General features: G+C 43.2%; 3 protein-coding genes and 1 non-coding gene across 10 annotated transcripts; 3 read left to right on the top strand and 1 right to left on the bottom strand.

The window, feature by feature from the left end:
* The first annotated feature begins 802 nt into the window (after positions 1-802).
* Positions 803-14,199, top strand: LOC108009871 (myelin regulatory factor). Of its 5 annotated transcripts, none has more exons than XM_017074575.4 (9): positions 803-1,022; positions 5,271-5,360; positions 7,927-9,337; positions 10,219-10,858; positions 10,925-11,193; positions 11,598-12,714; positions 12,775-13,292; positions 13,570-13,786; positions 13,846-14,199. In XM_017074575.4, exons 2-9 carry the CDS (start codon positions 5,336-5,338, stop codon positions 13,924-13,926), a joined length of 4,278 nt encoding a protein of 1,425 aa, XP_016930064.3. In that variant the 5' UTR covers positions 803-1,022; positions 5,271-5,335; the 3' UTR covers positions 13,927-14,199. The 5 variants fall into 5 exon arrangements, with proteins under 5 accessions (XP_016930064.3, XP_016930063.3, XP_065719794.2 ...); XM_017074574.4 differs by having other exon boundaries at positions 13,840-14,199; XM_065863722.2 differs by lacking the exon at positions 5,271-5,360 and having other exon boundaries at positions 13,840-14,199.
* Positions 14,200-14,699: 500 nt separating this feature from the next.
* mRpS17 (mitochondrial ribosomal protein S17) lies at positions 14,700-15,406 on the bottom strand. The gene is made up of 2 exons (XM_017072603.4): positions 15,188-15,406; positions 14,700-15,130 (listed from the first exon to the last, which is right to left on the bottom strand). The coding sequence occupies exons 1-2, from the start codon at positions 15,293-15,295 to the stop codon at positions 14,771-14,773; spliced, it is 468 nt and encodes a 155-aa protein (XP_016928092.3). The 5' UTR covers positions 15,296-15,406; the 3' UTR covers positions 14,700-14,770.
* A 714-nt stretch (positions 15,407-16,120) lies between these two features.
* Nop60B (dyskerin pseudouridine synthase 1 Nop60B) lies at positions 16,121-18,585 on the top strand. 3 transcript variants are annotated; one of them, XM_017075052.4, is made up of 6 exons: positions 16,121-16,275; positions 16,336-16,698; positions 16,783-17,034; positions 17,225-17,499; positions 17,721-18,134; positions 18,196-18,585. In XM_017075052.4, the coding sequence occupies exons 1-6, from the start codon at positions 16,263-16,265 to the stop codon at positions 18,403-18,405; spliced, it is 1,527 nt and encodes a 508-aa protein (XP_016930541.2). In that variant the 5' UTR covers positions 16,121-16,262; the 3' UTR covers positions 18,406-18,585. The 3 variants fall into 3 exon arrangements, with proteins under 3 accessions (XP_016930541.2, XP_036669601.3, XP_065719797.2); XM_036813706.3 differs by lacking the exons at positions 17,721-18,134; positions 18,196-18,585 and having other exon boundaries at positions 17,241-17,499; XM_065863725.2 differs by lacking the exons at positions 16,121-16,275; positions 16,336-16,698 and having other exon boundaries at positions 16,913-17,034; positions 17,241-17,499.
* LOC118877010 (small nucleolar RNA snoR639/H1) lies at positions 17,525-17,664 on the top strand. The gene has a single exon (XR_005013947.2). It is a non-coding gene; the product is annotated as a small nucleolar RNA snoR639/H1 (small nucleolar RNA).
* Positions 18,586-18,647: the final 62 nt, after the last annotated feature.

Here is an 18,647-nt window from a genome sequence, read left to right as displayed (position 1 = left end):
GGTCTGATTAAAGCGTAGAGCTCTTTGCCTTGTATATCACTTGAAATTATTATTATTATTATTATTAGAGTTTTCAATAATAAACTATACATTTTAATTAATGGCATTTGACAAATAGCAATGACAAATACATAAACCTTTCAAGTGCCAACCATATGCCCGTGTTACCCGCCTGAAAAATACTTTGATAAGTAAATAATATTATTTTGATTTATTTGGACTTCTAAGAAATGTCAATTGTTGGGGTTTTTTATTTCTTTAAAAAAATTGGTAGACTTACACCTAGAAAATTATTCAAGAAGAACCAGATTGGTAACGACATTTAAAATATGGTATAATAACAGGTGTGTTCTATTTATTTCAAGGCTAACAATTAAAATGTAGTCCCAACTTGGATATTTATTAATTTATATTTTTTTTAGGTATAGCAAAAATTTTTAAGACCTTCAAGTTTTCGAATTTTTAAGTAAAGATACCGTTGCACCGATTTTAAAGAAAAGTGGAAGTTAAAATTGCTTTATTATATTATTTATTGATTTTAAGAATATAAATTAACTTTACAGGTTTTAAAATATAATCTGAAATTTTCGATTTTTTCAATATTTTTGAACGGTTTTGAACATACTAGATGAAATTTCGATTGCTCCAGAAACGATACCGTTACTGCACCGACCTGCAAGCGCAGTGGCAACCCCACCCTCGAAGCCGCGCTTGAACGACCAGAGATCGGTTTTCTTTCGAGAGAATCCGATTCCAAATCGGAGCGCCGTGGAACGGGAACTGAGCGCGGCGAGCTATCGGTTAGTCGAGATTCGCCTTCCAACCGACTTGGATATATTCGCTCCGCGGTTGAAAAGTCGCGGTTAATCGGGGAGAAACGAGAGAGAAGCGGCGAAAGGCAGGGGTTTTTTTAGTAAGGCGCGATCTTAACAGTTGCATCGAGTATACGGGTATAAAAACCAACTATAAAACGACAATAAAGCAACAAATTCGTAAACAATCAAAGTAACGGCGATTCATGTGTAAGTGACGAGGTACGAATGTGTGTGTGAGTGCGACTAATTTAAAGGCGACTTTAGTTAAACCAAGATCTCTTTATTAACGAAGAGCCGGGGAAATCCGAAAAACCCGCCCCCGTGCAGTGATCAAATGTTTAAACCAATACTAAATAGTCATACTAGAAGTGAACAACTGGAAATTACGCAAATTCTGTATAATAAATCCAGTTAAACATGTGCGAAACGAGTGGTTTAGCGAAAGTGTGTTGGTAGCCAGTGCGGCGTATACGTAACCCCGAATCTTGTCAAATCTGTAAAGAATCAGTCTGTAAAGAGACAATGGGCCCAGCCTCCCACTAAAAAAAAGTGGGAAAATCAAATAGCGTATAGCTCACCTCTCATTCAGTCAAAACAACAATAAGAATGCGGCAAATACGGGGTTTTTTTTTCTTTTCTGCTTTATTTATTTGTTTTTTATTTGCGTGAGCTTGGGATTTGTTGTTTCTGCCGTCGCCAAGTGCACGTCTTCATTTCATTAGTTAGTTCGATCGTTATGCTCTCGGAACCCGAAGATTACTTCGATCTTCGACTTCATCTTCGTCACAACCTGTGCCAAGCGCAAAAACACACAAAAAAGATCAAGTAAAATAAAGGCAAACAGCAAAAACGTGTCCCATAGCCCAAAAAGACGCTCACAACAGCATCGGGCCAAGACATAAAAGTCAACCGGTTGGTTTGCTTTTCGAGCACCAGCAACAGTAACAGAAAACAGAAAAAAAAACAGTGAAAGATACAGCACCCCCTCTATAAGGCCCCCTGGATCCCGAAAGTAGCGGCAAAGATATGTAAAAGCCGTGAAACAAAATCACAAAAAAAAGTCTGGCAAAAACGCGCGGCGTTATACGCGACTTATAAATAACAATCTAGATGGCTAAGAAGAAGCTCTGAAAGCTGTTTAGCATAGTTTATTTTGGCGCTAATGGGCGGGGGAGGGGTCTTGGATCCGTTTAACTGGAATCCGCAAGAGATGCTAAATATGCGATCAATAACAAATGGAATATTCCATTCCTGGCCAAGCCCCGACTTTCTTTTCTCACATCCGCTAAATTTGCAATCCAAATTAAATCCTAAAAGTTTTCGACAAGTATTTTATCACTCCTTGAGTCATATTCATAATGACGCACTTCCGTCTAGGGATCTTAAACGCAGTCCATGGATCTGGTGAAATATATGTTTTTGGGCCCGATCACTGATCCGATATTTGGCCATATAGTTAGGCAGTGGGTGCTAATTCCCTTGATTACTGACGCCTTTGCCAAAACATCTTGATAATCTGTCGGATAAACTGGGTTTTGGGCTGGGCACAACCTGGTCAAATTAAAGTCATGGGTTCGGATTCCACTGATTTTTGCCCAAGAGTTAGGTACTGGCCATAATTGACTTGTTGGCCGAGTGAATCCCATGCCAGCGGCAATTAGCACAAAAACAAAATACAATTTATTCATATTTATGGCTCAATTTCCAACGTTGCTTACGTGCAATCGTGTTTTTTGAACCGCCGCACGCCATTTGAGAGCGCTAGATGTCGTACAGTATCAGTGTGGTCTCAGTGGATATGGATATGGATTTTGATTTAAATTTGGGTTTATTGAAATGCTAATAAAACGCTAAATGCCTCGGCATGATGAGCCAGCCAATTGACGAATGTCGAAGCCAAAGCCCCGAAACAAAAAAAAAAACATCCTCAAGGATGAGGTTAAAGCCGTGCCAAAGATGAATTTAAGCGCCCTGCAAAACCCAAGACATCAACTTCCGACTCCGTAATAGAAACTGCGAACAACAAATCAATAGCCGTACAACTACAGGTTTCTTCTTTTTTTTCATTTCAATTTTTCTGCCATCTTCAAGTGAAACTCGAGTCACGATCGTCAGTCTGGTTTTTGGTTGTGTTTATTTTTAGTTGCCCTGCCGCCGACTACCGACTAAATCAAATCACTTGAGAATTTCATTATATTATTATAGGAGGAAGCATTCTTTATCCGACGGGCAAACAGCCCCTGGAGAAATATATATATGAAAAGTATACATATACGAAAGCCAAGGCGTTAATTCAATCAAAATCATTGCGAGAAACAGCTTTGTCACAACATGAAGGCAAAGTCTGGCTCCGTAAACCACTTTCAGTGATCTGCACTAGTGTCATCGTATAGGGGAAGAGTTAAAATCGAACCAAGGCTGACTGCAAAGTATTACAAAACCCAAAAACCACTCGAAAATGTCGAATTTAGATCACTTAACGCATATCCCTCAATATTGCGCATACGCCGCGTGTGCCAAAACACCTTTCGTAGCATACATTTTGGCTTATCTGTGCAGAAAATCCACTCCACTGCCAAATTACTGGACTCAGTGTCGTTTATGTTACTTTTACTCACTTTAAGTCGAGAGTCACGTGTTGACTTCGATGCAAATGCAAATAAAATGCTGCAGCACATCGGATTAAAATGAAATCGTGTCGTTTGGTGGCTTTATCTGTTACTTAAAGGCGGATGAAGCTAAAGCTTCTTCTCAGACGTTGCAAAGTTCCGTTGAAATCGCGAATTACTTATCGAGCTCTTGTTTTTTTGCGTTCTTTCGATGCCAGACATCACATATACAAGGGTGGTCAAAAGTATTTTCACAAAAAAAAAGTTAAATATATTCATAATTTGAACTTACATCTTGTTAACTTTGGCATCAATGGAAAGGTAATTTAAATGCCGTTTGAATGATACAATACATTTCTTAACACATTCAGTACTTATTGAAAAGGACGAATTTGTGTAAAAATGTCCTTTTTGAACTTTTTTCCTCGACTTGAAAACTTAAATTTTTTGATGCAAAAAGTTTCTTCAAACAAAAATAATAGTAACTGCAAAAAGAATTTTTCAAAAATCATTTTGCTTATATTTTTTATTGTTTTTTAAAGGTGACACTGTCGGAAAAAATTTGTATGAAAAAGAGAAAAATATGCCTAAAATGCATGTTTCTAAGCATTTTCAAAAAATCATAAAAAATATAAGCAAAATGATTTTTGAAAAATTCTTTTTGCAGTTACTATTTTTTTTGTTTAAAGAAACTTTTTGCATAAAAAAATTTAAGTTTTCAAGTCGAGGAAAAAAGTTCAAAAAGGACATTTTCACACAAATTCGTCCTTTTCAATAAGTACTGAATGTGTTAAGAAATGTATTGTATCGTTCAAACGGCATTTAAATTACCTTTCCATTGATGCCAAAGTTAACAAGATGTAAGTTCAAATTATGAATATATTTAACTTTTTTTTTGTGAAAATACTTTTGACCACCCTTGTATGAAGTCTGAATACATACATGAGCACATGTGCCAATATTTTTCATCGAATAACTTACTGTTTACTTAGTTTAGTGCGCATCTATATTTACTTTTGCAACTTAAAGGAATATTTTCGCTATTTTGCTAAATTTTCATTATTTTGGTCTTGAGGAAATGTGAAATTAAAATATATTTCAATATTACTTCATTATTGGATATTTAGATAGGAGGCAATGTGGAAAAGTGTCCTTTGGACAACGTAAAAGTTGCAAGGTGTTTGATATAAGAGGTTCAAGGATTAGAATGCCTGAAGCCGCCTGTTAAATAGAATTGTACTTATACTTTGTTTTTAATCGAATGAATATTGTAAAAAAAAGTAACTTGCTTCTCCAGCTTAATATCATTCAGCCTTTAAATTGTTAATCTTATATCGGAGTTCAAGCGGCCATTTTGACTTATTATTAATTATTAAATATTTTTTTAACTTCAAAAACAAAATAATTTTTGATTTTCCACTACTTATGAAACCCTAAAATTATGAGTTCTTGCGGAATTTCCGCTTTTAAGAGCCAAATTTAAATTAAAAATTAGTTTAAAATCTAGGCAATTAAAAACGTGCCACTTCCTGTGTAAATTAAAAATAAGATTTAAGAAAGGCAACTTGTGACGAAATTCTTTTCTAAAAATATACTTATCGCTGTATAAAAAGGGGAAAAAAACCCATTTAAATAATAAACTTTCTTTTATCCAGAAATATAAGCAACAAGTATGAAGATATAGCAGGAAACCTGTTTTTTCATTTATTTTCTGGGCAATGAAATCTTAGACGGTTTGTTCTACTTAGTGGTTGCCTGATAAGGTTAATCATTTGTTTATTTTAATTTCAACATCATCAACATCCATCTAAGTTGCCTCGATGGCACTCTCTCTGATTTCTTATAGACCAATCACCAGTCACCAGTCATGCTGTAGACACGTAGACAGGATGCCTCTGAAGTGACTCGAATATGGACCTTGATTTCTTCGAACTCTGTAAGTACAAACCAGCCGAAGACGACTGGCAATGCAAATCCATTCAATTACCCCAAGTGTTTATGTGCATATTAGTTTATTCGGCAAGGATAACCAATTCGAATTCAAATGGGGTCCTTGCAGTGGCCCCGTCGAAGGCTAACCCTGCTCTCCTCGTCATTGACAACCAAAGTGGCTACCGAAAATAGATATAACAGGGGAAGGGGCTAAATTCGTGGCTATCAAATACTCTTACCCAAAAATGGCTCAATAGTAATAAGAACATTAGTAAACGTATGCAGTATAGTCTCCATTATTATTATTCTTTTTTAAGAGTTTCACAAACTTCTCCGGATGCGAAAATTCCGTCGGTGACACAGAATTGCAATTGTGTTTCCAAGTAAACTTGCTTAAATTTGTGGAACATTGTTCACATTCTTTGTTTGTTTTTCAATCTTTCATTCAGAACCCAGGCATTTTTTTCTCTAAGTTCTTTTTCTGAAATTTGGTTTGCAAAAGATATGGGGTTTTTGTATCCGGTTTGCAATCAAGTATGCTCTTCAATAAAAGTATTTATTGTCTTTATATTCTACAAATTATCAAAATGTATTCATCATTTGTTTTCGTAAATAACAAACAGGAATTCCATCATCGAGTGCCTTGACTATTATAAACCCTCTAGAAGATATGAAAATGGCGCCAGATGAAAATCTATTGCAGCGCCATATTCATTTTTATGTAACTACTGAATGACCATGTAATGTAGACGTATCGCAAGAACGGTCGAATTAAAATATTTGGGCCCATTATTAAAAAGACTACACCCACTTAACTTGTTCTATATGGTAGCAAGGGTATTTGAAACTGTAGATCCTTCAGTTCTGAGGTTCTGCATCTCGTACACCCACACAGACGCGGGCAGACCGAGAATGAGACAATCAGGATATATGATATGGAATCGTTTAATATATTTCTATACAATTTCGCTCCGAGTCGGCCTGACTGGGATTTGCATGCCACTTGTGCGGCACACGAAAGGAGCAGGTTGTTTGATCAATAAACCCTACTTCGGGGGACGGAAGCCCAAATATTTGCACTCTGGTTATGAATTTGCTGGCCGCAGTCAGTGCTCGAATATTTCCTGTCCATATCCGACGTATCGCGCGGCCTTTCGTGTTCGAGTGACTAACTAAATAAGAAAGATTTGCAAATTTCTAACAACCTACCAAGTTTTGAGATTGCGAAAACAGTTTTTCAGTGAATAAGCAGGGGGATGCGGAGTGCTACGAGAGCATTTGTAAAAATATTTATCAGAGAACAATTGCATAAACAGTGGCTGCGATTTAAAACCCTGAAAACCGATGATCTGCTGCTGGGGCTTCGGTGATTTGAGGGCGCTTATTTTTATATTTATTCCAAGCAATTAGGTTTCGTTTTCATCGGCGCTTTCGGTTGGTTACCATGCCGATCTGAGTTGGTTTTATAGTTTGATTATTAGTTTTTACTTGTTGTTTTCGAGGCATTTTCACTGCTCAGCGAGTTGTGAAGAGTGCATCAACCGTATGCTCGCTCATACGTGCGTTAGATAATTGTTTTCTCAGATGCAACGTAGCGCCAGCAGCAGAATGCATCGAAATCGGGGGGAGTTACTCACTTACTTATGTACGAATCGAAACTCCATCTCGTTTCCATGGATGCTGGCAGCCAGCTAACTTGGCCATCAGTGCGCTTTGGATTCGATTGGGCCAGGTCGTAAAGTTTTGCAGTCCTGCTGACGTGACTCCCTGAACTCCCGGGGACCATCGACCGATTAACTATGGACTATCCCAAGACTCTTAATGGTAAATGTGCTGGTTAAGCATAATCCCCCAGCCAGCAATTGCATAAATTACACAACAATTTACATTTGGCACGTCAACAAATTATTTGGCCAAGTATCGATCAAACAGAGCGGGAATTTCAGGGCTTATCAGCGGGTTGCTCCCTGTTCTCAGTGCCCCGAATCCGAATGTTTTTTTTTATTCAACTATAATTATCTCCGGGTATGGTAAACGCCCCCACAGAAACGTGCCATATTTAATTTCCCAATAAGTGAAATGTTTTCATGGTATATTGATTTGCCGTCTGAGTCGCTCGCGATTCCCGGACTTTGGTCTACTTCGAAAGATAATACAAAATTGTTTGCCTACATTTCAATATTGGATATCAATGTTTACTTTTTAATTACGTAGCTGGGAATATGGGTATATTAAATTTGTATATTTCAATAGAACAGGCCTAGTTACACGAGATCCTATAAGCCCTTTAGGTCGTCTCGCTTCTGTTCACGGAAATTTTGTAGAAATAAACATCGTTTTTAAAGTTGTAACAAAATAGGATCTTTTTAAAAGAAATATTTAAGCCTTTAAGACCTTTAGATATTTTTCTTTTTGCGTAGATTTAAAACTTGTATAGATTAAATTAAAAAGGAGTTTGGAATTAAGGTTTATCCCATAAATTCTGTAAAATATGCATTCCACTTCGTTAGATTATTTAGTAATGTTTAAAAAAGACCTTAAACTAATCATTCTGCCTTGTTTACTTTCAGCTCCCCAGGATCTGGATGAAATAAATAGCGATGGCATGGACAATCTGGATCTCTTGGTGCAAGGAGCCTTCGACGACAGCATCCAACTAGGCCACAATGGCCACCTGTCCGGCGGAGGAGGAGTCCACTCCCACATGGAGTCGCCGCACACACCGCCCATGAACGGCCTGGATGCCCACTTGAATAGCTCCGGTCGCGTGGGCAGTACGCCCGTGGCGACGCAGGCCCAGACCCACGTGCATCCGCAGCTCCCGGAGAGTCCTCCGGACTCGCAACCTGCCTACAGTCCGCTGGGCGAGGGTCATGGGATGGCGATGTCGGGGCGGGAGCTCATCTATCCTGGTCTGCCGCCCATGCAGCACCAGGCCAACATGCTCCAGACCGACCTGGGCCAGTATGCCTCCCCTCCGCAACAGCAACATCACTTCACGGCTCCGCAGGCCGATGTGCGCATCAAGCACGAATCCGGACTCATCATAAATCCGGGCAACCTGCTGTGCCAGCAGCAACAGCAGCAGATGCACCAGCACCAGTTGAGTGATCAGCAGTTTGCAACACATCAGCAGCACCAGGATGCGATCCTCCAGAACCAGATGCTCTACTACGACGACAATGGAGGAGCCGGTGCGGGGATGTATGCGTCCGGCAGCTATCAGAACCTGTCCACCTGCACTCTGACCTCCGCCCTGGGACTGGGGGATCGTGTCCAGGTGATCGGGACGAGTCAGTTGTCCCTGAACCGTGTGTCCGCTCCCTCAACGCCCGTGCACTCGTTGTCGCGCAAGCGCAAGATGTCCACGCAGCTGGATTGTCCGGACTTTCCGACTGCCCCCAAAGTGGATGCGGGCCTGCAGATGAGTCCCCTGCGTGCCTCCCATCACTCCCTGGCCACCCCTACACCGGCGCCCTCCCACTGCTCCGCTTCCGTGTCGCCAGCCCTGTCGGCCGTAAACTCCCAGGCGGACAACAGCCTTGATGGACAGCCTGGCGGAGTGACCACCGGATCGGGTTCAGGCTCGGGATCCGGCTCCGGATCTGGCAGCGAGGCTGGCGATCCGGCGGGGGGTCAGTGCATCCGGTTCCACGGATTCCAGCCGGAGAACTGGCACAAGCTGTTCGACCAGAGCCTGCAGGAGCTGTCCGTGATCTACTACCGCGTGGACGCCGACAAGGGCTTCAACTTCAGCGTCTCGGACGACGCGTACGTGTGCCAGAAGAAGAACCACTTCCAGGTTACTTGCCATGCGCGCCTCCAGGGCGATGCCAAATTCGTGAAGACACCGTCCGGCTTCGAGAAAATCAAATCCTTCCACTTGCATTTCTACGGCGTCAAGTTCGAGGCGCCCAACCAGACGATCCGCGTGGAGCAGAGCCAGTCGGATCGCTCCAAGAAGGCCTTCTATCCTGTACCGTGAGTAGATCCTTATGCACAGGCATATTCGTACAGTCGAACTTCCATAACTAGGACTTCCTTGACTCGAACACAACTCTCTACCAGTAGCGTTTGGCCATAAGCCATATTATCCTCTAACTTGAACCAAATGTTTGTTTTTGGTAGGAGTTCTTTGCGTTTAATGAGAGTTATTGTGGTATTTGTTTAGAAAGCCGTTTTCCAAATTTTTTATTTGTAGAGAAAGATAAACAGCGAAAATCGTGTCAAAACCTATATAAACATTTAACAAGAAATAACAATTTTTTTTTGCAATTTCTCGAATTCTTTTCTTTCCAAATGAAGTTTTGATTTTTGAAAGAACGGATATAATTGATATATTTAAGACAAATAATTTGAGTTCGTAAATGTAAAATGTAAATCTATAAATAAATAAATACAGCAATATATTTATATCTGTATTTATTATATAAAAATTAACAGAATTAACAGAATGCTTTAACTAATACAAATTTGACTTTCTGATGAGCGTGTTCAACTTTTTGTGATTCCCCTTAACCGCTCTCCGCTCTCGACAGAACTCGCGATCTAGTTCATTGCTCTCTGCTGTCGCAGTAGTTCACAAAAGTTCACAAGAAACGGTTTAAAAATATATAGGGTATTCCGTAAACCCTTGAACTGCTTGATTTTGAAAAGTTAAACTACAAAGTTCAAAGTAACCAAAGTGGGTAGTTTTGTTTTAAAGCACAAATAAAATCTTAATCTTAGGCTTATGATACAGTTTTAAAATATCGCTATAAACATCTGAATTTCATAAAAAGCCTTATAAGAAAATATGGAATGGAAACCAATCAAAACTTTCGGTACAGTCTTAATGAGATTTTAACTCCTTTCTCCCACAGCATCGATCTCCAGAAGCACATCGTCAGCAAGATCACCGTGGGTCGCCTGCACTTTTCGGAGACGACGAACAACAACATGCGCAAAAAGGGCCGTCCCAATCCCGAGCAGCGCTTCTTCCAGCTGGTCGTGGGCCTCCATGTGCACACCCATTCCGGGAACTTTCCGGTGGTAAGTCACGGCAGCGAGAAGATCATCGTGCGAGCCTCGAATCCGGGTCAGTTTGAGTCCGACGTGGACTTGTGCTGGCAACGCGGCCTTACCCCCGAATCGGTATTCCATACGGGTCGTGTGGGCATCAACACGGATCGTCCGGACGAGAGTTTGGTAGTCCATGGCAACCTCAAGGTGTCCGGCCACATCGTCCAGCCGAGCGACAGTCGCGCCAAGCAGGAGATCGGCGAGCTGGACACATCCGTGCAGCTAAGAAATCTCCAGAAGATCCGGATAGTGCGCTACCGCTACATGCCGGAGTTTGCCGTGCACTCGGGTCTCCGGCGGGAGAGCGACACCCGGGAGATCGAGGATACCGGCGTGATTGCGCAGGAGGTGCGCGAGGTCATTCCGGATGCAGTGCAAGAGGCTGGCAGCGTGGTGCTGCCCAATGGAAACGTCATCGAGAACTTCCTGCTGGTCAACAAGGTGGGCAATGTCCTGGGATCTTTGTAATCCAACAAATCCTTTATCAATCACGTACTCCCATTAAAGGATCGCATACTAATGGAGAACATCGGAGCCGTCAAGGAGCTGTGCAAGGTGACCTGTTCGCTGGAGACGCGCATCGAGCACCTGGAACGTGCCAACATTGGCCAAAACAGCCAACAACTGCGTGCCAAGGACCTGCTGGAGCCGCGCTGCATCCTGCCGGAGCGAGGAGCCATCAAATCCTTCGGCAGTCGGCGCGACGGATACGAGGTCTGCTCCAGCCGATCCCTGCAGATCGTCATCTTCCTGCTGATCATCGTAATGGCAGCCTGGTGAGTAGCGTCTTGGGAGTACATATGTCCTGAACGGTTGGTATAGTAATCAACTGGTTCGGCTTTGGTATTATTAAGAGTAATGATTTAATAATATGTTAAATATATATTATGGCTATACAGAATCTGTCACTAAAAAATCTATTCAATCTCTCTTTTGGAATGATATAATTTGAAAAGTTTGTCCTTAAATTCTCGGTATATATGATTTTTATTTTGGATAGTTCATAAAATTGTTGGGTAATAGTAGCTAACGATAAGATACCCATATCTTAACTCTTCCATCCTCAACCTGACGAATCCCATTCTCATTTCTTACAAAAGTTATAGATAAAGTTATATTAGTTCCCATGATCAAAAAATTATTATATCCGATTTAATATACCCCTTTCCTTTCATTAAAGTCTGGCGGCGGTGTCCACGTTGTACTTCGTGGAGCACAACAAGCAGCAGCAAATGGACGGCTACCAGCTCTTTAGCAACGGGCTTTTCCGTCCGGAACCAGGGTCAACGCACCTGACCGACGAGGATAGACACTACTTCCACAACCTGCACACGCTCTTTAAGAACAAGACGATCAGAGCAATGCCAAGTAAGATGACCTCCATTAGCACATCCCGTCCACCCGGCTCCCGACCAGGTGGGGAGGAGCCGGAGGACCTGGCCGCCGTGTTGTCCAAGCCACAGGTGTCCGCTAGCCAGCAGCAGCAGCCGAGTCTTAAGCACGGTATCATCACAACGACGGCGCCACGTTTTAGCAACAAGACCATCAACAGCAAGAAGGGCAAGTGGCCGCCCACCCAAGAGGTACTGCGTCAGGCAGCGGGTCAAAAGTTGCACTTGGCCGTCGCGCCAGTCCATGTGGTTCCTAATACACCCGCTAAGTCTCCTCCACCCGCTGCCCTTAACGACACGGTGGCCTCCACGGAGAAGCCACCCCAGGCCATTCCCTTGCCCCAGGACTTCGAGAACAACTCCATCGACATCGATGCCCAGCAGAAGCAGTCGCAGCTGAAGCTGGACGAGCACATAGTGGTGGTGGGTACCATTGCCAGTCCCGCCTCCGATGGCTATGACTCCAATTCCCCAGCCGCTGCCGCGCATCCCATTCGAAAATTCAACCCTGGAACCGTTTACACCCACGTCTACAAGACCGTATCGCCACCCACGGCCAATCAGGCACTGACCACCAACAAGGTGAGCACTGAGTCTGCCCCGAGTCCGCTTGCCCAGGCTCTGGACGTACCTCCACCGGCTCTTCCACTGAGAAACAGCAGCGATAACCCGGATGCCTTGGACCTGCAGAACCTGAGCAACACCAACGAGTCCGTGGACAACCCCATCACCGGAGTATACGGAGTGTACGAGTACCAGGGACCGGGCTTAAGGGAGTCCAATCTGGGGCGGCGGTCGGCTAGTCAGCGAAGTCTGGACTGGATCAGGCAGAAGACCTTCAAGGCGGAACTCGTTGGACAGCCGGCGGAGTGCAATGGAGACGAGTCGGTCAGCGATAATTGCCAGGTAAGGATTAGCTAAAGTGATCCTTATGCAAACTACCAAGTCATGCTTTGTCACCCTCAGTCCGTTTGCTTCGAGGCACTACCACCGACTCAGCCCCAGCCGGATAATGTGGATGCCAATGTGAAGGAGCAGCACGTGGAGGACGACCTGCAGTCGGCGGAGGAGCAGGATCAGGATCCGGACATCATAGAGACTCTGCCCCAGCCCGCTGCCTCAGTTGGCAATGAGACCTTGGCTGGCCTCGAGGCTCAGCTGGGCAAGAGCTCGCACAGCACTGACGCCCTGGCCAAGAAGTTCCCCCAGGAGACGGAGACGTTGATCACAGCCAAGGACGATCCCGTCTACCGCCTGGTACAGGCTGCCTCTGGCCAAGATCAGGGACCAAAGACGGATGAGACTGTAATACCACCCTTCCAGCTAGATTGCTGGAGTGTGTCCAGTTGCGTGCTGGCCGCCCAGTATAATCACACCATCGAGGTGGAGCAGTTCTGTCCCACCTCGGGCAGTTCCCTCAATGTCAGCTATGTAGTCCCGGTGTCGCGTTATCTGCAGGCCAGTAGCCTGGAGCTCCACTTGAGGTTCGTTGGTTATTACATGAAGGGTACTAAAAACAGATCCATAATACTCTAAAACTATCATAGATGAAATTTACTATCATAGAACTCTGCAAAAATACTATCGTTACAATGTATGGGTACTTTGAATCCTATGTTATATAGGATTCGGATCACAGTAGATAATAACCCACTCGGTGGCTTCTATACTATGATTCAATATGATCCGGATCATTAAAACATTGCATGATCATATCAAACAGAATTTAGATAGATAGAATAATCATATTCCCATCGACAGCTCCAACAAGCCTCTGCAATGGTCCATCTGCACCGATGAGGATCAGGCCAAGCCCAGTGCCAACGCCCAGCTGGACGAGGATGATGAGGCCACATCCGCCAGCGGGGTGAAGATCCTTAAGCGGGACAAGAACAAACTGAGTCTTTCCCTAGATCTTCCCGCCCGCGGCTACTTCCTGCGGGACTTTATGCTGCGCGCCAGCCACGACTTGGAGCAGGTGGGTTTTCCGTACTTATTGAAACGCCTCAAGCGATTCCTCAACTCTTTTAGTTGCAGCAAAAACTTTGCGACGACAACGCTCACCTGGCGAATCCCATACTCCAGTACAACTTTAGAATTGTAAGAGATTGTGATTAGTTTACAGCTTAATTTATGGCACGGATCAAATCTGAACTCCAAAAATATGCGCATTGCTGTGTGTATACTGCATGTTTGAATGTTGCGGATACGTCCTGGCACCCGGAAAACACGTTTAAATTAGGAAAATGCGAAAATGATATAAACAAAAAACTGTTGATCAGCGAGCGGAAGTTAAAATGAATACATTTATATGTAAAAAAAACAAATCATTAATAAATGCAAAACAATTATCGACCATTTAAATAAAATATGTAGAGAAATCTTTTAAAATTATCTTTCAATGTCTGGTTTATGGTAAAAATGGAAGGAAGGTACTAATATGATGGCAAGTTCAATATTAACAATTTATAAATCCTTTTTGTTTTGAGTAGAAAAATAAGTAGGTAACCAAAAAGAAATTATAATTAAAAACTTATACTTAAATATAAAGCAAGTTAAAGCAAACGATTGGATTCTTATAAGATGGAAGAATGGCATTCTGAGAAGTTTATGGCCTTTTAAATTAGTGGATAACTATTTAAAGGAGACGATCAAAAACCGAATTCTTGAAAACAATTGTATTCGAATGTTTTTCTATCAGCTTAGTAAAGTTTTTTCTATGAGAAGTAGTAAAATTAAAGAATGAGAAAACAAGCTTCAGAGTTCCGTTTGCATGGACGGTCCATACAAAATGGTTTGAGTATCCTTTTATATCTTCCAAAATGTTGGGATTATGAGTATGAAACCTTATGAGGATATTATTAGATAGTTCAGAAATAAATTAAAGCAAATTCTAAGACAAATTAATGCACTTTACTATCAAACATAGGGGAAACTTAACAGATAAACGACTTGACGTCTACTATACGGCGAACGGCTGGTCCTTGCCATCCTCGTGGTACTTGATGTAGGTCTCCCCGTGCGTGAAGTCCTTGGTTCCCTCGAGGCGACCTCGTGGCGGAGCCTTCTCGTAGTCGAAGGCTTTCTCCGCCTTGCCGAACAGCTGGTTGGCCATCTCGATGTCCTCACGGTACTTGCCCACGACCACCTTCTTTCCAGTAAGCGGATCGGTTATGTCACCCAACGGATAGACGACCTTTTCCACGTTGTGCGTGATGAGGCGGGTGAGTCGCTCGGGGAGCTCCCTGATCAGGACCACATCCCCGGTTTTGCACACCTTCTGCGGATCGTGGGCAAAGTAGAACTCGTCCTTCTTGAAGTACTGGAAAAAAAAGAAGAGGTGAATTTTCTGATGTGAGCTCTTGTATGTTTCGATTACCATATTCAGGTTCTTGTCCAGTTCCATGCGGCGAATGCGGATCTTGGAGGCATTCTGCTTGATGCAGGGCATGCACTGGCCCATTAGTAGTAGTCCCCGCCTCGACATGATCCTGCAGGACTTTAATTTAAAAATCTATAAAAATAAACAACCGGTTGTAAGCCAGCAGTCGTGACAACAGCTGATACCTATCGATAAGAACAGCAGTTTTTGGATTCAAGGGCTGCAACAAGTTGCTAAAATATTTATTTTAAATTGCTTGTGTATCGAAAATCCTCGTACGGGATAATCATATCTATTTTTATTTATTTGCCACGAACTTACAATTATGTTGTTATAGTTGTTCTCCAAAAAGTATCTCTTTTCAATGAAGTTTGTATGGACTAGCTAATAAGGCTGCCCAAAATTCAACAGCTCAGCAATTTAATAGACTAGGGAATACCCTAGTTTTTACAAGTATTACACAAAAACGGGTATATTAATGAAACTTTAATATATATTAGTTTAATTTAGTTTACATCCGCAGTGCCCAAAAATATTTTCGAAGGTTTCATTTCAGAAAACCTATAAATATTTTTTTATTATTTTAACCTGCCAAAAACTGGCACACTTTGATATATAATTAGCTTTAATATGGTTTTACTTTTAATTTAAGGGATCAGGAGTTTATTAACAATCTGATGAGTTTTTGTATTTAATCGTGATATACATAGATATTTTTGAACAAAAATAGTAACAAAATAAATAAAAATTCAGAGAAAAATTATTTTTTCGATAATTAAAAAAAATAAAAATTAGAACTTTTTATAACAGCAGTAGATAATGATCTAATTTAAAACAACAATAAATATAAGATTTTAATATGGTAATATTCCAAAAACCACCACAAAAAATATTTGTCACATATCGATAACTGCCTTTGTGCAACCCATGGCTAAACCATCGTGGACCATCACCAAACTTATCGATGGACCGCGCGCTCCACGTGTTTTCCCGTCCATTTTCTCGCAGCGCGCAACACGTGCGGAGGTTTCTCTCCGTCTATCAGTAGTTTTACCAGACAAACGCAGTTAAAATGGCCGACGTGGGTAAGTCGGAAAAGTGATGAATTAAAAGGGACTCCTAGTTTACGGATGTTCTGCCCGCAGAAGCACGCAAGAAGAAGAAGAAGATCAAGGAGGAGCCCTTGGACGGCGATGATATTGGCACGCTGCAGAAGCAGGGCAACTTCCAGATCAAGCCCTCCTCCAAGATCGCCGAGCTGGACACCTCGCAATGGCCACTGCTCCTGAAGAACTTCGACAAGCTGAACATACGCTCCAACCACTACACTCCCTTGGCCCACGGATCATCTCCCCTGAACCGCGACATCAAGGAGTACATGAAGACGGGCTTCATCAACTTAGACAAGCCGTCGAATCCCAGCTCCCACGAGGTGGTCGCCTGGATCAAAAAGATCCTCAAGGTGGAGAAGACCGGCCACTCTGGCACTTTGGATCCCAAAGTCACGGGTAAGTGGTACCGCGTGTTTTCCCCCGACCGCCCAACCTAACCTCAATGTGTGGCCTCGTGCTTTTCGTTTTTTTTTCGAACAGGCTGCCTGATTGTCTGCATCGACAGGGCCACCCGACTAGTCAAGTCCCAGCAGAGCGCTGGCAAAGAGTACGTGGCCATCTTCAAGCTCCACGGAGCCGTGGAGTCGGTGGCCAAGGTGCGTCAGGGTCTGGAGAAGCTGCGTGGCGCCCTCTTCCAGCGACCACCTCTCATCTCGGCCGTAAAGCGCCAACTGCGAGTGCGTACTGTCTACGACAGCAAGCTGTTAGACTACGATGAGAGCCGTAATATGGGTAAGTCAGGCTTTATTTACCCACTCTCCTCTAGAGCTGGTGCGTCGCTGCTGGATTATTTTTTCCTGCAGGGATGCAGCCCGCCAAAGCCAGTGAAACACCAGTATTTGCCATCCCACGCAAATGCACATTGTAGATGTTAAAACCTCGTCTTTTTCTCTCCTCCAATTCCGCCTACTCACGTGCTCAGGTGTTTTTTGGGTTAGTTGCGAGGCCGGTTCCTACATCCGTACCATGTGCGTCCATCTGGGTCTCGTTTTGGGCGTCGGTGGCCAGATGCTGGAGCTGCGTCGAGTCCGCTCGGGCATTCAGTCTGAACGCGACGGCATGGTGACCATGCACGATGTTTTGGACGCCATGTGGCTGTACGAGAACCACAAGGACGAGTCAATGCTGCGACGTGTGATCAAGCCGCTGGAGGGTCTGCTGGTCAACCACAAGCGCATCATCATGAAGGACAGTTCGGTGAGTTTAAGGTCCAATGTATTATACCCCATGATATTAAGCCGGCAGGTGCTTGCAATCCCCACGAGCACCTGTGACTATGATTGGGAACAGTAAAGCTGCTGATGTGTGTATGTTGGGCAGCGCTCTTATCCTGCGTTCTCGACAAAGAATATTCGGTCGACATCTCTTCTTCCCAAATTTTGTTTATGATCTCAATTAAATGCCTCGTTATTCCACAGATAAATGCCGTTTGCTATGGTGCCAAGATTATGTTGCCTGGTGTCCTGCGCTACGAAGATGGCATTGAGATCGATCAGGAGATCGTCATTTGCACCACCAAGGGTGAGGCGATCTGCCTGGCTATCGCCCTCATGACCACAGCCACCATGTCGTCCTGCGACCACGGCGTGGTTGCCAAGATCAAGCGGGTGATCATGGAGCGCGACACATATCCGCGCAAGTGGGGATTGGGACCCAAGGCGTCAGCCAAGAAGGCCCTCATCGCCGCCGGCAAACTGGACAAGTTCGGCCGGCCTAATGAGAACACACCTAAGGAGTGGCTGACCGGTTTTGTGGACTACAGTGCCAAGAAGCCAGCAGGGGCTGCTGCTCAAGAGGTTTCTCCCTCCAATGGCTCCAGTGAACCCAGCAAGGTAACTTTTCTAAATCGATTTCTTTCGGATAATCGTTTATTAAATAATACTATTTATCCAGCGCAAGTTGAGCACCTCCAGTATTGAGGAACCGGCGGCGCCAACAGCCTCCGAGGAGACTCCTTCGAAGGACAAAAAGAAGAAGAAAAAGAAGCACAAGGGCGATGAGGAGGCCCCAGCTGCTGAAGAGGAGCCAGAGCCAGTAGAAAAGGAGAAGAAAAAGAAGAAGAAGAAGGATAAGGATAGGGACAGAGATGAAGCTCAGGAATAGAAATCGAATGTTTCTATAGGATTAGGTTTTATAGAGAACTCTACGCTTTTATGTAGAGACACCTACCAATTTGCTAGCTGTTAAGTTTAAGGAGTGTTTTTATGTGTAGAAGTGCATACTAATTACAAATGCATTTAAGTGACATTCGCAATGCAATAAATTGTACATTTTATTGTGAAAGTCTTGGTAGTTTTTCAAGTTCTTAGTTCTCTTTAGCTTTACAGTTAGAAAGGCAGGTCTAC

Source organism: Drosophila suzukii, chromosome 2R, assembly GCF_043229965.1.
Source record: "Drosophila suzukii chromosome 2R, CBGP_Dsuzu_IsoJpt1.0, whole genome shotgun sequence".
NCBI lineage: Eukaryota > Metazoa > Arthropoda > Insecta > Diptera > Drosophilidae > Drosophila > Drosophila suzukii.
The sequence above is the reverse complement of the archived record's forward strand: the minus strand, read 5'-3'. Positions and strand labels throughout refer to the sequence as shown.